This window comes from Nerophis ophidion, linkage group LG03 (genome assembly GCF_033978795.1).
Source record: "Nerophis ophidion isolate RoL-2023_Sa linkage group LG03, RoL_Noph_v1.0, whole genome shotgun sequence".
Lineage (NCBI taxonomy): Eukaryota > Metazoa > Chordata > Actinopteri > Syngnathiformes > Syngnathidae > Nerophis > Nerophis ophidion.
Window position 1 is genome coordinate 24,983,698 of NC_084613.1, and position 17,609 is coordinate 25,001,306.

At 39.9% G+C, this 17,609-nt stretch overlaps 2 protein-coding genes across 2 annotated transcripts; both read left to right on the forward strand.

The window, feature by feature from the left end:
- The first annotated feature begins 1,013 nt into the window (after positions 1–1,013).
- On the forward strand, positions 1,014–10,447 carry actr6 (actin related protein 6). Its single transcript, XM_061894715.1, has 11 exons — positions 1,014–1,223; positions 2,205–2,322; positions 2,405–2,473; positions 4,423–4,546; positions 4,612–4,747; positions 4,816–4,872; positions 5,049–5,147; positions 8,640–8,718; positions 9,629–9,800; positions 9,906–10,044; positions 10,117–10,447. The coding sequence occupies exons 1-11, from the start codon at positions 1,156–1,158 to the stop codon at positions 10,244–10,246; spliced, it is 1,191 nt and encodes a 396-aa protein (XP_061750699.1). The 5' UTR covers positions 1,014–1,155; the 3' UTR covers positions 10,247–10,447.
- A 1,014-nt stretch (positions 10,448–11,461) lies between these two features.
- sycp3 (synaptonemal complex protein 3) lies at positions 11,462–16,682 on the forward strand. The gene is made up of 8 exons (XM_061893701.1): positions 11,462–11,862; positions 11,928–12,015; positions 12,095–12,129; positions 15,444–15,561; positions 15,646–15,745; positions 15,827–15,925; positions 15,996–16,100; positions 16,337–16,682. Exons 1-8 carry the CDS (start codon positions 11,739–11,741, stop codon positions 16,388–16,390), a joined length of 723 nt encoding a protein of 240 aa, XP_061749685.1. The 5' UTR covers positions 11,462–11,738; the 3' UTR covers positions 16,391–16,682.
- The last annotated feature ends 927 nt before the right edge of the window (positions 16,683–17,609 follow it).

Here is a 17,609-nt window from a genome sequence, read left to right on the forward strand (position 1 = left end):
AACATGTTTCTCTACGTCAACCAGCAAGTTTTTGGATGGGAAAATTGTGATATTAAGTCGGCTCTTACCAGAGACTTCAGTGGATTACTGGACCGTCTCCTGTAGCTGTCAAAAAGGCAGCTGTGATCTTGGCTCCTCGGCTTCTCTCAGAGACACCAGCGTTCACCGCAGCCATTCGACTTTCAGGTATGGCAGTATATCCATCCATCCATCCATTTTCTACCGCTTATTCCCTTTCGGGGTTGCGGGGGGCGCTGGCGCCTATCTCAGCTACAATCGGGCGGAAGGCAGGGTACACCCTGGACAAGTCGCCACCTCATCGCAGGGCCAACACATAATCTCACTAAAATACTATTAACACAATAAGCAGATAAGGGATTTTCCAGAATTATCCTTGTAAATCTGTCCAATTACATCTGAAACGCACCCACTGCCGCCGCCCGGAGTCGTCGCTTTTTCTTTTTTTCCTTTTTTTTTTTTAGTGCCTCACTTTAACTTTCCTCATCCACGAATCTTTCATCCTCGCTCAAATTAATGGAGAATACTCGCTTTCTCGGTCTGAACAGCTGTTGCTGCTGGAAGCTATGATTATAAACAATGTGAGGATGTAATGAGCCCTACAACCCGTGACATCAGGCGCACATTGTCTGCTACTTCCGGTAAAGGCAAGGCTTTTTTATTAGCGACCAAAAGTTGCGAACTTTATCGTCTATGTTCTCTACTAAATCCTTTCAGCAAAAATATGGCAATATCACAAAATTATCAAGTTCGACACATGGAATGGACCTGCTATCCCCATTTAAATAAGAAAATCTCATTTCAGGAGGCCTTTAAACACTTAAATTACATACATTCAGTCTCCAAAGAAAGCGTTCTTGATTAAGACACAAATTAACCTCCATAGAGAATGCAGAAGTGCCGTCCTAACTGTATTTATGTTGACGTGTGTTTCCGCCCGGAAGACTGTTCTGAGTAGGACTCTACATAGCGCTTCGGATTGGCTGGCTCAACAGCCAATGATCTTACACAACCATCGGCAAAGCGGAAGTGTTACCCAAGGCAGCAATAATGGAAGGACTCTTCTGTAGTTACACGCTCAACGGGGAACCTACATGTTGACTTGTTTGTTTTAAGAGCTTACTTCGGACTTGAACAATGGCTACTTTAGTACTGGACAACGGGGCCTACACGGCAAAAATAGGACACAGTTCGCAGAACGTTAGGTGAGTTTCCCTCATATAATGCTGCTGTTACTTTCTTTGTTTTCCCCTGTTAGCAGAATTTAAAAAAGCGAAACAAAATACAGTGACAGCTGTTTTAATAGTAGCTGACAGAAACACCCATGCTAGAAAGGATAATGCATGCGTGTAAAAAAAAAAAAGAATAACATGGAACGATGCAATGTGTGAAATGTCCAGCAGAACGCGCTATTTACAAGAGCAAACTACAAGTGTTCACAAAGTACACAGAACAATAATTATGATGAACCTTTTGAACCCGTTTTTTCTATCCATCCATTTCTACCGCTTGTCCTTTTTGTGGTCGCGGTGGGTGCTGGAGCCTATATTAGCTGCATTCGGACGGAGGGCGGGGAACACCATGGACAAGTCGCCATCTCATCACAGGGCCAACACAGACAGACAACATTCACACTCACATTGACACACTCGGACCAATTTAGTGTTGCCAATCAACCTATTCCCAGGTGCATGTCTTTGGAGGTGGGAGGAAGCCGGAGTACCCGGAGGGAACCCACGCAGGCACGGGGAGAACATGCAAACTCCACACAGAAAGATCCCGAGCCCTGGATTGAGCTCAGTACTACTCAGTCAAGACCTACGTATTGTGAGGCACAATAGGCACAACCCTAACCCCTGTAATACCGTGCTGCCGAACCCTTTTTTGTTTAGATAAAAAATATTTATGTATTTGATATTTGTTTACTTACTATAGTATATTTTTTATTTACTATTTATTTATTCAATGTATGTTACAGAGAACAAGGAAATGGGATAAAATTGCTATAGGATGAAAAGGGGCGGGATTAAATAAGATCAGTTTCTTCCTATTCCTTTTCTAACTTGCTGTAATGAAACAACTGGAAATATGTGATAAATTACATTGTATTGTATGCATGTGCGAAATAAACTGAACTGAACTAATGTTGACCTAAATCACAATGATTTTGTCGTCTTCTCTGTTAGCGTCATTCACAACTGTCAGTTTCGTTCCAAGACGTCCCGAATGAAGACCTTCACTGCCAGTCAGCTGGATGAGATCAAAGATCCTTCCGGTCTTTTCTACATCCTGCCCTTCCAGAAGGTGACATCTTGACTCCAATCACTTGTCACATTTTTAAATTGGAGTTGTTGCTGCTATCTTAACACTAATCTCTCATGCTCAGGGTTACCTGGTCAACTGGGACGTCCAGAGGAAAGTTTGGGATCACCTGTTTGGAAAGGAGATGTTCAAGGTAGACAAAAACCGCCATGTCTGCTTAAGAAATGGGATTTATGGCTCTTTGAAGGGACACAAATCTTGAGGAGTTGTTCCTTTCAAAGAGCCGTTCAAAAGACTGGCTTGTTTTTATAGGATTTTTTTCAAGTACCGCCTAAGAAAACGCTTGACTCTCCAAATACCACCATAATGACCAAAATTAAAGTACAGTAGTGTGGTCGGCCTAAGTATTCATTAACAACAAGGCAGAGGTTTTATTTAACATGTATTTATAATATTTTTGGCCACTGTAATATTACAGTTTGAACAGTAACTTTATTTGAATATAGGTAAAATAAAACACTGTACTTTAAGCAACTAATTATTTAATGTACCAATAGATGGAGCACGCATCCTACTGTTTGAGAATCATTGAGTTATACGATTAGATGTAGATTTACACAAATATTACTCTATTGGTGGGAATATTCCTAATTATTGGGTATTATTTTTGTTGTTGTTCTCATGTATAATATTTCTTCAAACGGTGCCATATTTCCATGCTTTGACAGTGACATCACTACTTTGAATTTTCCCTCACCTAAAAAAATGTATTACAAGCCTGGCCAACCCGTGCTTCGCGAGCCTCATGCGGCACTTTGGCTCGATTCATGCAGGCTCCTAACTAATAGTGCACACGAGGTGTAGACGAGACAATTTCTTTGATGTCGGAGGCCCACGTTGCCTGTACTGTACTGTAGTATGACTACTGTGACTGGCGTTCGCTGGGATGAAAAACACTACATTTCCCAATATGCAGCAAGACCAAGACACACGGCCGCTTCATTGACTCCTGCTCAGCACAAAGAGGGCGTTTTCTCAAAATTTAGCTTGTAAAACACCGTGGCGTTCATCATGCGGTCTCTTCTACGGCCGTGACACTAACGATGCAGCGCAGAATTGTTAAAATGCTGTCCTGAGTGAAAGAAAAGATCATCACGAAAAAAAAAGGAAATACTTGGATTACAAGCTTGGTTACTTTTTTCACCTGGCTTAAACCGGTTTGAGTTGCACACAAGAAAAAGCTGAAGTTGGTTTGTGTGACGTCAAACGTGCATGTGCGTGAGATCACAGTAGTAAACAATTTGTGACAAGTTTGCTCTCAAAATGGCAGGGAAAAAAAGCACAGCCAAGCGAAAATGTGAAGAAGAACACAGAACATTTTAACATAGTGGGAGAGTTTATATTTTTTTGTTAAACGTAATTGCAAGCCATTCTGCCTTATATGTCAGGTGTCATTAGCGTCAAATCTTCAGCGTCACTTGAGCTCACTCCATGCCATCATCGACCAGGAATTTCCAAAAGGGACAGAACTTCGCAAGCACAAGTTGGCCACTTTGAAAAGTCAGGCAGAAAAGCAGAAACAGTTTTTCCAAAATTTTACAAAGCACTCAGAGACCGTAACACTTGCATCATATTATATTAACTGGCTTAGAACATTGCACAGGCTAAAAAGCCATACAATGAAGGGGACTTCGTTAAAAAATGCCTCAGTGACGCTGTTGAAATCTTGTCTCCTGAAGACGACAAACTAAAAAAAGGGTATCAGAAAATCCAAAAATATATACTTACATATTTTTATATTTAAAATATACCCATCCATCCATCCACTTTTTTTTTTTAAATTGATCCAAATGATGCTAAGTTTGCTTTAACACTGAGTAATGTTCCAGTTCAGTTACAAGTCAGGTGGCGTATATGCTGAGTGGGCAATTGCAGACGCTAAATGTGCATGTCCATAGAAACGACTCCAAAACTAAACGGCTCCCAACTGGGAATCGGTTCTCATCGTTCACTTAAAAGAGCCGTTCTCAAGACTTGTTTAATTTGCGAACATCACATTTCTTGTCTGCTTTACTTTCTCTCTCTAGTCTGCTTTACTTTCCCGCTCTTGCCGCAGCTCATCTTCCCGCTGTGTGTTTGCAGGTGGACTTTGCCGACACCAGCGTGATTATCACCGAGCCCTACTTCAACTTTACTTCCATCCAGGAGTCCATGAACGAGATCCTCTTTGAGGAGTACCAGTTCCAGTCGGCTGTCAGGATCAACGGTGAGTCGCTAGCTTGCCAAACCTAGCTTGTAACTTAAGCTCACTGCACGTGTGTGGTTTTTCAGCGGGTTCTCTGAGTGCTCGTCACTACTTCCACACCAGACCATCTCAAATTTGCTGCCTGCTTGTCGACAGTGGCTTCTCCTTCACCCATATCGCTCCCTACTGTCGCGGCAGCAAAATGAGGGACGCCATCTGCAGGTCGCAAGCCGCACTGATCTAATTGTTTCTTTCTTTTTGATGATGATGATGATGCTCTCTTTATGTAGGATTAGCATAGGAGGAAAGCTACTGACCAATCACCTCAAAGAAATAATTTCGTATCGGTAGGCCCGCCTTCTCATTTACATTACCAAAGACTGTTAGAAAGTTCAACAAACTTCTCACTGTGTGTGTGTGTGTGTGTGTGTTTGTGTGTTTGTGTGTTTGTGTGTTTGTGTGTGTGTGTGTGTGTGTGTGTGTGTGTGTGTATGTGCGTGCGTGCGTGCGTGCGTGCGCACAGTCAGCTGCATGTGATGGATGAGACACATGTGATCAACCAGGTGAAAGAAGATGTGTGCTACGTATCCCAGGACTTCTACAAGGACATGGCCATCGCACAGTAAGACTTATCTGACTGACTGGTTGTTAAGCGCCATTAGGGGCGTGTGGGCGGGGCCTGAACTCATCTTTTGTTTTTGTGCGCGTCACATATGCGTGGAAGCTGATGGTAAATAATGCTTTGGTAATGATGTAGGGCTGGGCCAATGAAACAGGATCAACATTTATCGCAATAGACATGTAATTAATGTAAACAAATAATGCGTTTGATAAAACATTCAATACATACATTTTTTGGGGCCGGAAGAAACCGTAAGTTACGAAGCAAGGTTTCATGAACAAAGGCACTCGCTTTCTGGTATCCAAGCAAAGCAGGAAGTTATCACTGATTAGTGAGAGGGACAAGCTAACAGCCTGATTAGGTAAAGGTCCCAATAACAAGTTGGTTGTTACGCCATTATGCTGTCTTGCGGTTGATTTTAAAATTTAGTGCTGCTGAGAGTAAATAAATTGTTGATAAAACAGGAAAAGTCACCTCAAGAGAATGGCAGTTTTTGGATCTTTTTAAATGAACTTTTGTCCTTAGCCGTGCTCACCACTTATCTTTTTTAGCCTTATCCGTTCCTTATTCGGGTGGATGGAAAAAACAGGTAGAAACTGAAGTGCAAAATTTTATAAATAAAATCCATCCATCTTCTTACACTTGTCTGAAGTCGGTTCGCGGGGGCAGCAGCCTAAGCAATGAAGCCCTGACCCCAGCCACCAAGTTCAGCTCTCCCCGGGGGATCCCGAGGCGTTCTCAGGCCACCTGGGAGACATTGTCTCTCCACTGTGTGCTGGGTCTTCCCCGTGGTCGCGTACCCGTCGGACGCAGTCGAAACACCTCCGCAAGGTAGTGTAAGGGGGGCATCCTGACCAGATGCCTGAACCACCTCATCTGGCTTCTATTGATGTGGAGGAGCAGCGGCTTTACTCTGAGCTCCTACCGAATGACAGAGCTTCTTACCTTACCTCTAAGGGAGAGCACCACCACCCGGCGCAGGAAACTGATTTCGGCTGCTTGAACCCGTGATCTTGTCTTTTCGGTCATAACCCAAAGCTCATGACCACAGATGAGGAGAGGGACGTAGATAGATCGACTGGTAAATTGAAAGCTTTGCCTTCCGGCTCAGCTCCTTCTTCACCACGACGCATTGATACTGGGTCCAGATCACCGCAGACGACACACTGATCTGCCTGTCGATCTTACAATCCACTTTTCCCTCACCTGTGAACCATACCTCGAGGTACTTGAACTTGGAGCAGGATCTCCTCCCCAACCCGGAGAAGGCCCTTATATGTCCTGATTTTTATCCCAGTCACTTCTCACTCAGCTGCAAACTGATCCAGTGAGAACTGAAGATCCTGGCCAGATGAAGCCAGTAGGACTAGATAATCATCCACTCACCAAATCAAATCCTCTCAACGCCCTGAATGCGCCTAGAAATTATGTCCATAAAAGTTGTAAACAGAATCACCGACAATGGTCCTATCCTCACTGGAAAGAGGTCTGACTTACTGCCGGCAATGCGGACCAAGCTCGGACACTGATCATACAGGGAGCTAACCACCACAATCAGACGGTCCTCTACGACATACTCTCCAAGGACTCCCCACAGGATTTCCCGAGGGACACGGTTGAATCCCTTTCCCAACTCTACAAAACACATGTAGACTGGTTGAGAAAACTCCCATGCACACTCAAGGACCTTGCTGAGAGTAAAGAGTTGGACCACATTTCCACGACCATGACGAAAACCACACTGTTCCTCCTGAATCCGAGGTTTCACTATCCGGCGTAGCCTCCTTTCTAGTAGACCTGAATAGACCTTACCGGAAAGGATGAGGAGTGTGATCCCATGATAGTTGGAACACACCCTCCGGTTCCCCTTTTTGAATAGACAAACCAATGGGGCTTTGAATCTTTGGGTGTTCCATGATTCGATTCAATATTGATTCTTGGGGTCACGATTCGATTGAAAATCGATTTTTTTTCAATTCAACACAATTCTCGATTCAAAAACGATTTTTTCCCAATTTACAAGGATTCTCTATACATTCAATACATAGGATTTCAGCATGATCTACCCCAGTCTGCTGAAATGAAAGCAGAGTAGTAGATTTTTGTAAAAAGCTTTTATAATTTTAAAGGACAATGTTTTATCAACTGATTGCAATAATTAAAATTGTATTAAGTATCAAACAAACCAAAAATATGATTTATTTTATCTTTGTGAAAATATTGGACACTGTGTTGTCAAGCTTATGAGATGCGATGCAAGTGTAAGCCACTGTGACACTATTTTTATTTTTTTTAATTTGTATAAATGTCTAATGATAATGTCAATGAGGGTTTTTTAATCACTGCTATGCTGAAATTTTAACTAATATTGATACTGTTGTCGATAATATTAATTTTTGTTTCACTACTTTTGGTTTGTTCTGTGTCGTGTTTGTGTCTTCTCTCAATTGCTCTGTTTATTACTGGGTCAGGTTTGGTTTTGGAATTGGATTACATTGTTATGGTATTGCTACGTATTTTTTGTTGGATTGATTAAAAAAAAAAAAATTTAGTTTTTTTTAATCGATTTTTTAAAAGTGTGAATCGATTCTGAATCGCACAACGTGAGAATCAAGATTCATATTTGAATCGATTTTTTCCCACACCCCTACAAACCACCATCCAGTCTGCCAATCCAGAGGCACCGCCCCCGATGTATATGCAATGCTGCAGAGTCTTGTCAGCCACAACAACCCCACAGCACCCAAAGCCTTAAGGAACTCCAGGCGGATCTCATCCACTCCTGGGGCTTTGCCACCGAGGAGTTTCTTGACTACCTCAGCAACCTCAGCCCCAGAAAAAAGAGAGCCCACCACAGACTACAAGTATAAATGAAATGAATTACAAAGTATAACAAATGTGCTACTTTAAAATAATGGTAGTTTGGTGCAGTAATATTTAAATAATAATTACTGCATAACATAAATTAATTTCCATACTTAAATAAGAAGCCATTCATCCATCCATCCATCCATTTCCTACCGCTTGTCCCTTAACAGACCAAATTAAATGTTACACCGCTGTAACTTCCTGGCACTATACCTGCAAAAAAAGAGTTCTTCTCAGGCTCTCTGTTTACATTTTCAAACTTTGCACTATTTTGTTACACTAAATTAAACATTTCTTAAATATTCCTAATTTTTGCACCTTCATTTTAAGAGCGTTTTGTTAAGTGTTCAATGTGATTTTAGAATTTAATTTACATTGATTGTTTGAATGTTTTCCATGCTCGTGTTGACATGTCCTTTGCTTTCCGCCTCGATCGCTGAGGGGATTACAACCGCAAGAAGGTTACATTTTAAGTAAAAATGTTGACTTGATTTAATATGTTATTCTCACGGTCCTTATTTTTGAATACATCAATAATTATTGATATCGACCGATACAAAACGCTTATATCAAGATGCAGCTTTCAGCCATATTGCCTAGCCCTATAATAATGTGTCCTTCCAGGCTGAAGGGACATGACAACACTGTCATGAGGGATTATGTCCTTCCTGACTTCAGCACCATCAAGAAAGGATTCTGCAAGGTCAGCATTTTATATCTATCTGGTCAAGACACAATACTATAGAAATGAAACATTAGTTTGCTTTAGAGTAGTCAGTGTAACATTTGTATGGCTACAGTAACTTCCTTAGGAAATTTAAATTTTCAGCACAATCCCATTCAAGTATAAAGTATGTCTGATTTTGATTCTGATAATGGTGGAAAACTGACATGCAGTCTGCGTCACAATGTCGCAGTACATGTTGGAAAGAATCTCTTTGCCAACAGAGTGCAGTTCCCCAGTGCCAACATCACTCGTGCAACCACAGACTGTGATGCTATCACTACAATCCCAATGCTTGACTGTAGGCAAGACTAGGTCATGTCATCAGGGACCATTCCCATGTCTAATAAACACATCTAATGCAGTGAAACCTAACTCTATACACAGTAACAATCAATTAATTACATGAGAAAGTGTCTCAAAATGTTTGACTCATACACTCCTCAAATTTAATTAAAAAAAAAATAGAAAGCAAACTTGGAAATACTTTATCCCAAAGTAGGGGATCATACCCTGCTTTACACTGTCACTGTACACATTTGAATAAATCTTTCCTTCGATGAACCGCAGCTCCCGGTGCCAGCAGCATTCGTGCCCCCAGACCGTGACGCTACCATCCCCATTGTTGACTGCAATCAAGACACAATTATTCTACTACCTAATTTGTGTTGCCAGATATTTACACAATTATGGCTGTGTTCACTCATTTTCAGTGTATACAAAAATGATACTGCTATACAAGCTGTACATTGACTACTCTATAAAGTGTATATACAAGTATATGATCTACTGCACAGTATTGTCCCCTGACAAAAAAAATTGGTTAAAATGTGACAAGTGTGCTGACTTTTGTGAGATAGTGTACTCTATGTAATTTCTTCTCTTCCAGCCAGCTGAGCAGGTAGTCCTGAGTGGGAAGTACAAGACTGGAGAGCAGATCCTCAGGTTGGCCAACGAGCGGTTTGCCGTTCCCGAGATGCTCTTCCACCCATCGGACATTGGCCTCCAGGAGATGGGCATTCCAGAGACCATTGTGCACTCTGTCCAGTCGTTGCCGGAAGGTCAAAATTTCAATTCAGACTTTAATTACTCGTTATTTACCGAGTCAGAAACAAGCTTGTTCCATTGTGATGGTAGCAGGTGTTGACACATGTGCTTCTGCGCAGACATGCAGCCTCACATGTACAACAACATCATCCTGACCGGAGGCAACACCTTGTTTGCGGGCTTCAGGGAGCGACTGGAAGCTGAACTTCGCTCTCTAGTTCCCACTCACTTCCCCGTTTCGGTCACGCTTCCCGACAAGTGAGTTGCACTTATCGTCCTCTGTGCTCTTGTCTTTTTTGTGTGCAATGACGTGGTCCTCTTGTGTCACAGTCCCATCACATACTCGTGGGAAGGAGGGAAGTTACTGGCACAAGATCCCGATTACGAAGAGATAGTGGTCACACGAGACGACTATGAGGAGAACGGACATTTTATCTGTGAAGAAAAGTTTGATATCTAAATGAACAACATAACTAAACAACTGTTAATTAATTTTTTTTCTCACATTTTATGTTAATTAGAGCGTTTTTATTAATATTGTGTCAGTATGCACTGCCTCACATTTATTCATGCAGTTGTTGAAACATTTTCTAAGAAAAGTTGGACCTGTGAATTACCAACACAACTAAAGAACTGTGGATTAAATTTTTTTTGTAGAGTTTGTTTTTTGTACTTTTGATTTTACATTTTCTCAGGTTAACTACTAGGGGTGTGGGAAAAAATCGATTTGAATACGAATCGAATCGTTTACGTTGTGCGATTCAGAATCGATTCTCATTTTTTAAAAATCGATTTTTTAAAATTTTTAAATTTATTATTATTTTTTTAATCAATCCAACAAACCACTACACAGCAATACCATAACAATGCAATCCAATTCCAAAACCAAACCTGACCCAGCAACACTCAGAACTACAATAAACAGAGCAATTGAGAGGAGACACAAACACGACACAGAACAAACCAAAAGTAATGAAACAAAAATGAATATTATCAACAACAGTATCAATATTAGTTATAATTTCAGCATAGCAATGATTAAAAATCCCTTACTGGCATTATCATTAGACATTTATAAAAATAAAAAAGAACAATTGTGTCACAGTGGCTTACACTTGCATCGCATCTCATAAGCTTGACAACACACTGTGTCCAATGTTTTCACAAAGATAAAATAAGTCATATTTTTGGTTCGTTTAATAGTTAAAACAAATTTACAGTATAGCAATCAGTTGATAAAACATTGTCCTTTACAATTATAAAAGCTTTTTTTTTTTTAATTTACTACTCTGCTAGAATGTCAGCAGACTGGAGTAGATCCTGCTGAAATCCTATGTATTGAATGAATACAGAATCCTTTTGAATCGAGAATCGAATCGAAAAAAATCGATATATTATCGAATCGTGACCCCAAGAATCGATATTGAATCGAATCGTGGGACACCTAAAGATTCACAGCCCTATTAACTACAGTGTTTACATCAATATTGTATCAGTGAGGTCAAAATACAATGCGTGTTTATTGCCTGACTATTATTTTAAATCACTATAAACAAATTTGACTTCTAAAATATGAACCGAATAAAGTATAATTATTAGCAGCCAATACACTTAAATGAGAATTGCAGGGATAAATACATGCGGACGGATTAATTCTGAAAATGTTGACAACGTTTAGGTTTGTTTCTGGGGTCCTTCGAGTGGCGGGATTGACTGTTAGCTAGCATAGCCGTGAGTGCTGTGTTTCTGAAACTATTGCTGAGTATGTTCGCTTAGACCACTGAATCCAGAGGAGTTTTATCATCACACAGACAAACTATAACCCACAAAAAACGACAAAGAATCAAATAATTCATTTTCGAGTTTAAGATTTACGAGCACCTTTGGTTGCTCGTGCTAAGCTATTATTAGCCACCGCTAACGTTAGCTGCCTAGCTGACCACACTGAAAAAATGTCTACTGGCAAAAGAATGAGGAAAAGAAAGCTTCCAGACGAACATTCTGAAAAAGTATTCGATTTTTCTCCTGACGTGACGAAGAATGGTCTTAGTGGTTCCGAAGACGACCTCGGGAAAGGTAAACGCAATTTTAGCAACTGCTACAGAAACCTGCTAATTGAAACAGTTTTTTCCCTCATAAAGGCAATGAAACTGTAAGTGTGGACAATTCTTCAAAGAAAAGACTTTCTGCAGACTTTAAAGAAGACGATGCAGCATCTGCTGTTGTTGGGTATTTACAAAACATATTTTTTGCACATATGTGTCATATTTCCTCACAATTTCAGATAATAATTTGATTGTTTGTGTAGGAATGAAGTTCATTCCATGTTGGAGCGCTTTGGAGGTACTGTACATTTTATTAATATTAAGCTTTCCAGAGCACTCAAGAAAACTAATTCATTAAGTAAAACTTGTAAAACACAAGTAGTACCGTATTTCCTTGAAATGCCGCTGGGGCGCTAATTAATTTAAAACAGATTCTCACTACTGCGCTTACCAAAGGTATGCGGTAAAAGTAAGAATGCGTTAGTTATTTTAAAACCTCTTCTCACTCCGGCACTTACCAAAGGCATGGAGTAGAAATTTGAGTGTGATGTACGCTTGGACCTTAAATCCTTCTGAATAGCTCCTAATCTTCTTCCCTTTATGCGATTTCAAATTACCGGTATTGAAATCAGCCTCCTTCATTTTGAAAATGATGACAGGGGAAGTGTCACCCGTGAAGTCACGAGTTTGACCAGGCGGTAATACTAAGCATGCGCTAATTATTTTGAGAAGCGAGTTTGACCCGGCAGTTATTCAAGGCAGGCGCATACTATATGCCCTGTGGCAATTCAAGGAAATACGGTATACTTCATTTTGTGAAATGATTTGAAGGTGTGTTTTTAATCAGGATGAAAACATAGAAGAAGCTTATACAGGGTTTCGGTCATTAAAAGCCTTGTAAGTCATTAAATGGATTTTATGAAAATTAGGCATTTAATGCCATTGAAATCATTAAGCTCAATGCCTGGAGGTATTAAAAAATTAATACACTTGTTATTGACTGATATTCAATAACTCAATAAATCAGACCATAAATGAAAATTAACTCAATAACCTAGAACATTGATAAATTGCTACGTCTTGGTCTCTGGCTTTCAAATTGGATACAAGAGGTCTCGCTAGGTACATCACTCTCAGCACTTGAGCAGATTTATGCTGCTGTAGAATTAAATTAAGAAAGTGAGCCTCTTGTCAGTCATTCACAATCTTTGTTTTGGTAGACGCAGGGTGACCTACTTGCAATTCTCTTCCACACAGTTTTTTGTCTTTAGTAGTGGTAGCTACACTTACCTTATTTTCCGGACCGCAGGTCGAACTGTATTATAAGGCGCACAGCCGATGACTGTTCTATTTTTTATTAATTTTTTAATCTTTCTTCATGTATTAGGCGCACGGGATTATAGGGTGCATTAAAGGAGTTATATTTATTTATTTTTTCTAAATTCAAAACACTTCCTGGTGGTCTACATAACATGGTCACCTTCCAGCCGCTTTCTGATAGTCGCTTCTGGATGTGCCATTTTGTGGGTGGTCTTATTTACGTGACTCACATTCGGCAGCGTCTTCTCCCCGCGATCTTTGTTGTAGCGGTGTAGCGTACAGGGACGGAAGTGGAAGAAGTGTCAAAAGATGGAGCTAACTGTTTTAATGACATTCAGGCTTTACTTAAATCAAAAACGGCGCAGCATTTCCTCATCCGGAAACAACACAGGAAATGTGTCCCGCGAAAAACCCTCTGACCGTAATTGTAACAACTAAAGTTCTTTGGGTGAATAATGTAAACTCTCTACACTGGTATGTTTTAGTGCTTTCATGGCGAGTTTATTGACAGATATAAGTAAAAACTTTACAATACTTTATATTAGAAATGGCAACAGCGGGAGGGTAATGTCCCATAATAAGAAGATAGAGGAAAAAGAAAAAGCTTATCGACTCGCGGGTGCGCGCAATTTTTCAGGACTTCTACAGGTCCCAAATGCATATCAGCAGGTACCACATGGAAAGTAAAGTTGATTTTGCATAATATTGCAAAACAAAATGCCAGATAATACGTCTTACCTTATAAACACACCGTAACAATACTCGTATGTTTAATGCACCGACAATCCTTCAAGCGGTGCGGCTTCATAGCTTACCAATGTCGTAGTAAAACATTTTGATATATTTTGGATCGCTGTGTCTAATGTTCTATATTTTCAATGGAACATTTAACATTTCGTGTTGTTTGCTTGAGACATATTGCAATCATAGTTTTGTCTACACATATTTCTTATGTTTTACTGCCATCTACTTGTCACACTTATTATTACACCCTGTACCAAATAAAATAGCTTTGAGGTATCCGTGTTGGCCCTGCGATGAGGTGGAGACTTGTCCAGGGTGTACCCCGCCTTCCGCCCGATTGTTGCTGAGATAGGCGCCAGCGCCCTCCGCGACCCCAAAAGGGAATAAGCGGTAGAAAATGGATGGATGGTGAGTAAGCTCAACTAAACTTATTCCTTACATTAGGCGCACCAGGTTACAAGGCGCACTGTCGAGTTGTGAGAAAAAAGAAATATTTTAAGTGCGCCTTTTAGTTCGGAAAATGCAATACTTTAATGTTGGAGCTACAACTAATTATTTTAATAAAACGGTCACTTTTAAAATACACATAGCTTCGAAACCATAGAAGACGTTCGCGAAGGTGGGCTGTGTGAACTCTCGGATATGATGTCGGAACAAGCTGGGCAATCACAGCTTTATTTTCTAACTTTATTTCGACAATATCTATCCTTCTATTTTCTACCGCGTGTACTTGTACATAAAATTCCAACAATTACAACATACAAGTAAACATGTCACCATACATTTTCCACAATCTCAGTTGTACATAGAAACTTTTTTTCAGTAATTTTCAAACAGTTAATTAGTAATTACTCAGTGGCCTAGTGGTTACAGTGTCCGCCCTGAAATCGGTTGGTCGTGAGTCCAAACCCCGGCCGAGTCATACCAAAGACTATAAAAATGGGACCCATTACCTCCCTGCTTGGCACTCAGCATTAAGGGTTGGAATTGGGGTTTAAATCACCATAAATGATTCCCGGGCGTGGCACTGCTGCTGCTCACTGCTCCCCTCACCTCCCAGGGGGTGATCAAGGGTATGGGTCAAATGCAGAGGACACATTTCCCCACACCTAGTGTGTGTGTGACAATCATTGGTACTTTAACTTAAATTTAAACAATTCTACCATACAGGAAAGAATACACAAATTAAACATGAAAAATGTGCAAGAGACAACAAACGAAAATAGGGAGATAAGCATTATATGGAAATTTGTATTTATTATATATATATTTTTTTATATTTTGTAGACTTTCTAATGTCTTTCAGCATGACCTTCATTTTTTAAGTGGCATTAAAAAGCATTTCATTAAATGTGCTGGTACTCTGCGATGGAATAGCGACTTGTCCAGGGTATACGCCGCCTTCCGCCCAAGTGCAGCTGGTATAGGCTCCCGCACTCCCACGACCCTGAGAGAGACAAGCGGTAGAAAATAGATGGATGGGTGATGAAAACTGAAAAAACCTTGTTATGGACACACACATTTGTAACATAGTTGTTGTTTGTCTAGCTGACATCAGCAAGGTGATGCAGGCTAAGAGAAAGCGTTTGGAATGTCTGACCAAGACATACATGAGTGGAAGTCAGCAGAAACTGGAGCAACTCTGGGCCACCTACCACAGCCAGAGGTACGGATCCACGCACCTGTAACATCTAGCAGAGATGTGTGCACACACTTGCTTACCTCCGTACTTGTCTGTGTGCATGTGCAGGCAGAAGATGACTCAGGATTACTCACAGCAGGTGTCAACGGTCCTTCAGCAGTGGGAGACAGAAGCGCAGCGGGTGGAGGAGCAGGAGGAGAAGCTCAACGTTGGTCATCAATGCTAATAACACTACCACATGCCGTCAATCATGATATGAAACCACCACGTCATGTATTTCCATTTTCAGAATCTGCTCAGACAGCAACAGAAGCTCCTTCAGCAGACCAAAGTTTTTCAGAACCAGAAACTGACGGCCGTCCGGGAGCTCTATGAGCAGTTTGTCAAGGTTGAAAGATGAAAGGATTACCAACAAATAGTCAAGTATGTTATTTGTTAATGAATGCATGTGTGTTCAGAACATGGCAGATATGGAGAAGAGCCAAGAGGGTTTCATGCAGGGGGCACAACAGGTGCTGAGAAAGGAGATGGCCACCTTGCAGAAGAAGATTCTCATGGACACGGTGAGCAAGCATGGGAGGAAGAAAATACTACAATATACCTTTGAAGTGCAGACTGTTGATTCCCTTTTGGATGTTAATTTGCTGATTATGTTTATGTGTAACGACCAAGGTGTGGCCCAAGGAGTTCAAAATCACTTACACACATTTACTCGGCTAGCACGGCATCTATTTTAATAATACTTTTTGGACAAATAAGGCAAGAGAAATGGCGATGATTTTGTGTCTTGTTTCCGCAGCAACAACAGGAAATGGCCTCCGTACGCAAGTCGCTGCAGAGCATGCTCTTCTAGCTTGCCATGATCGGGCTGTTAATGTGTTTGTCTTCTTCGGCTTCTGAACCCCTTCAATATGTTATGAAATACATACAATTTTTATTTGATAAGCTTGAATAGACCATGCTGTCTACATCTTGGTACCACTGTGTTCAAAGTGTTTTGAAAAATATTTCAAAATGAAAAGTTGGACTAAAGAAAATAGTTCTGTTCAAAGGAATTGGAAAAACAGTTGGAAATGAAAAGTTTTGACTACAGAAAATAGTTATCTGTAAATTAAATTAAGAATAAATGTTTCTCTACATCCTCATTTGCATCTTTTTATTCCAATCCTGCTGACTGATGTTTATTTCTTAATTGTCTTTTCATGATCCTTTTCTAATTAGTTATCAGATTTACTCGAGGCCCTTTAAACTCCTTTCAGTGCGTTATCCAACATATGACTATTTGTGTCGTGTGATTAATTATAAACTTTTATTATTAACATTTTAACACAACACCTCTCAAGATTTTAAATGTTAGCGAGTAAAAGGATAAGACTAATAATAATAACAGGCGGAATCACTCTTTAAAGTTATGGACAGGCACATTCAAGTGTTGCGCACTTACAAATTTGGATTTGTTATTTTCAGTTAGTTTTATTTTATTTTTTAACTGTCAATGTATTTGAGTTAAATTTGTTTAATTGGAATCAGGGTTTGTTTTCACATTTTAGAAATGGCTAACACTGGAAGTTACCTAATAAAAGTTTCAATCAATCAACTTAACACACTTAGGTTTTTTTCCAACATTTAAATATTTCAATGACGTGTGATTAAATATAAACGTTTGTTATTATCAATCCATAATTTAAATGACTTAACACAACGCTTCTCAATAATTAAACGTTAGCGAGTAAAGGTCCCTAATACCAAAAATATTATTCAGGCGGAATTTTATTTAAGGTTATTGACGGAAATATTTAAGTGTTGCGCACTTCCAAACCTAAACTAATTTGGTTTTATAATTTTTTTATATCTTTATTGTATAATATTTAACTGTCAATGTATTCGAGTTAAATTTTTTTAATGGAAATCAGGGTTTGTTTTCACATTTTAGAAACGGCTAACACCGGAAGTTACCTAATAAAAGTAATAAAAGTTTCAATCAATCAACCTAACACACTTCATGTTAGGTTTTTCCCAACATTTAAATATTTCAATGACGTGTGAATAAATATAAACGTTATTATCAATCC

Bases quoted from the DNA above. Each gene is read 5' to 3' on its own strand.
- actr6 (XM_061894715.1), top strand. From the start codon at position 1,156: ATGGCTACTTTAGTACTGGACAACGGGGCCTACACGGCAAAAATAGGA. The intron at 2,323-2,404 runs GTGACATCTTGA...TCTCATGCTCAG, and splicing joins ACATCCTGCCCTTCCAGAAG to GGTTACCTGGTCAACTGGGA. The intron at 4,748-4,815 runs GTCGCAAGCCGC...CTCTTTATGTAG, and splicing joins ATGAGGGACGCCATCTGCAG to GATTAGCATAGGAGGAAAGC.
- sycp3 (XM_061893701.1), top strand. From the start codon at position 11,739: ATGTCTACTGGCAAAAGAATGAGGAAAAGAAAGCTTCCAGACGAACAT. The intron at 12,016-12,094 runs GTATTTACAAAA...TTGTTTGTGTAG, and splicing joins GCAGCATCTGCTGTTGTTGG to GAATGAAGTTCATTCCATGT. The intron at 12,130-15,443 runs GTACTGTACATT...TTGTTTGTCTAG, and splicing joins CATGTTGGAGCGCTTTGGAG to CTGACATCAGCAAGGTGATG.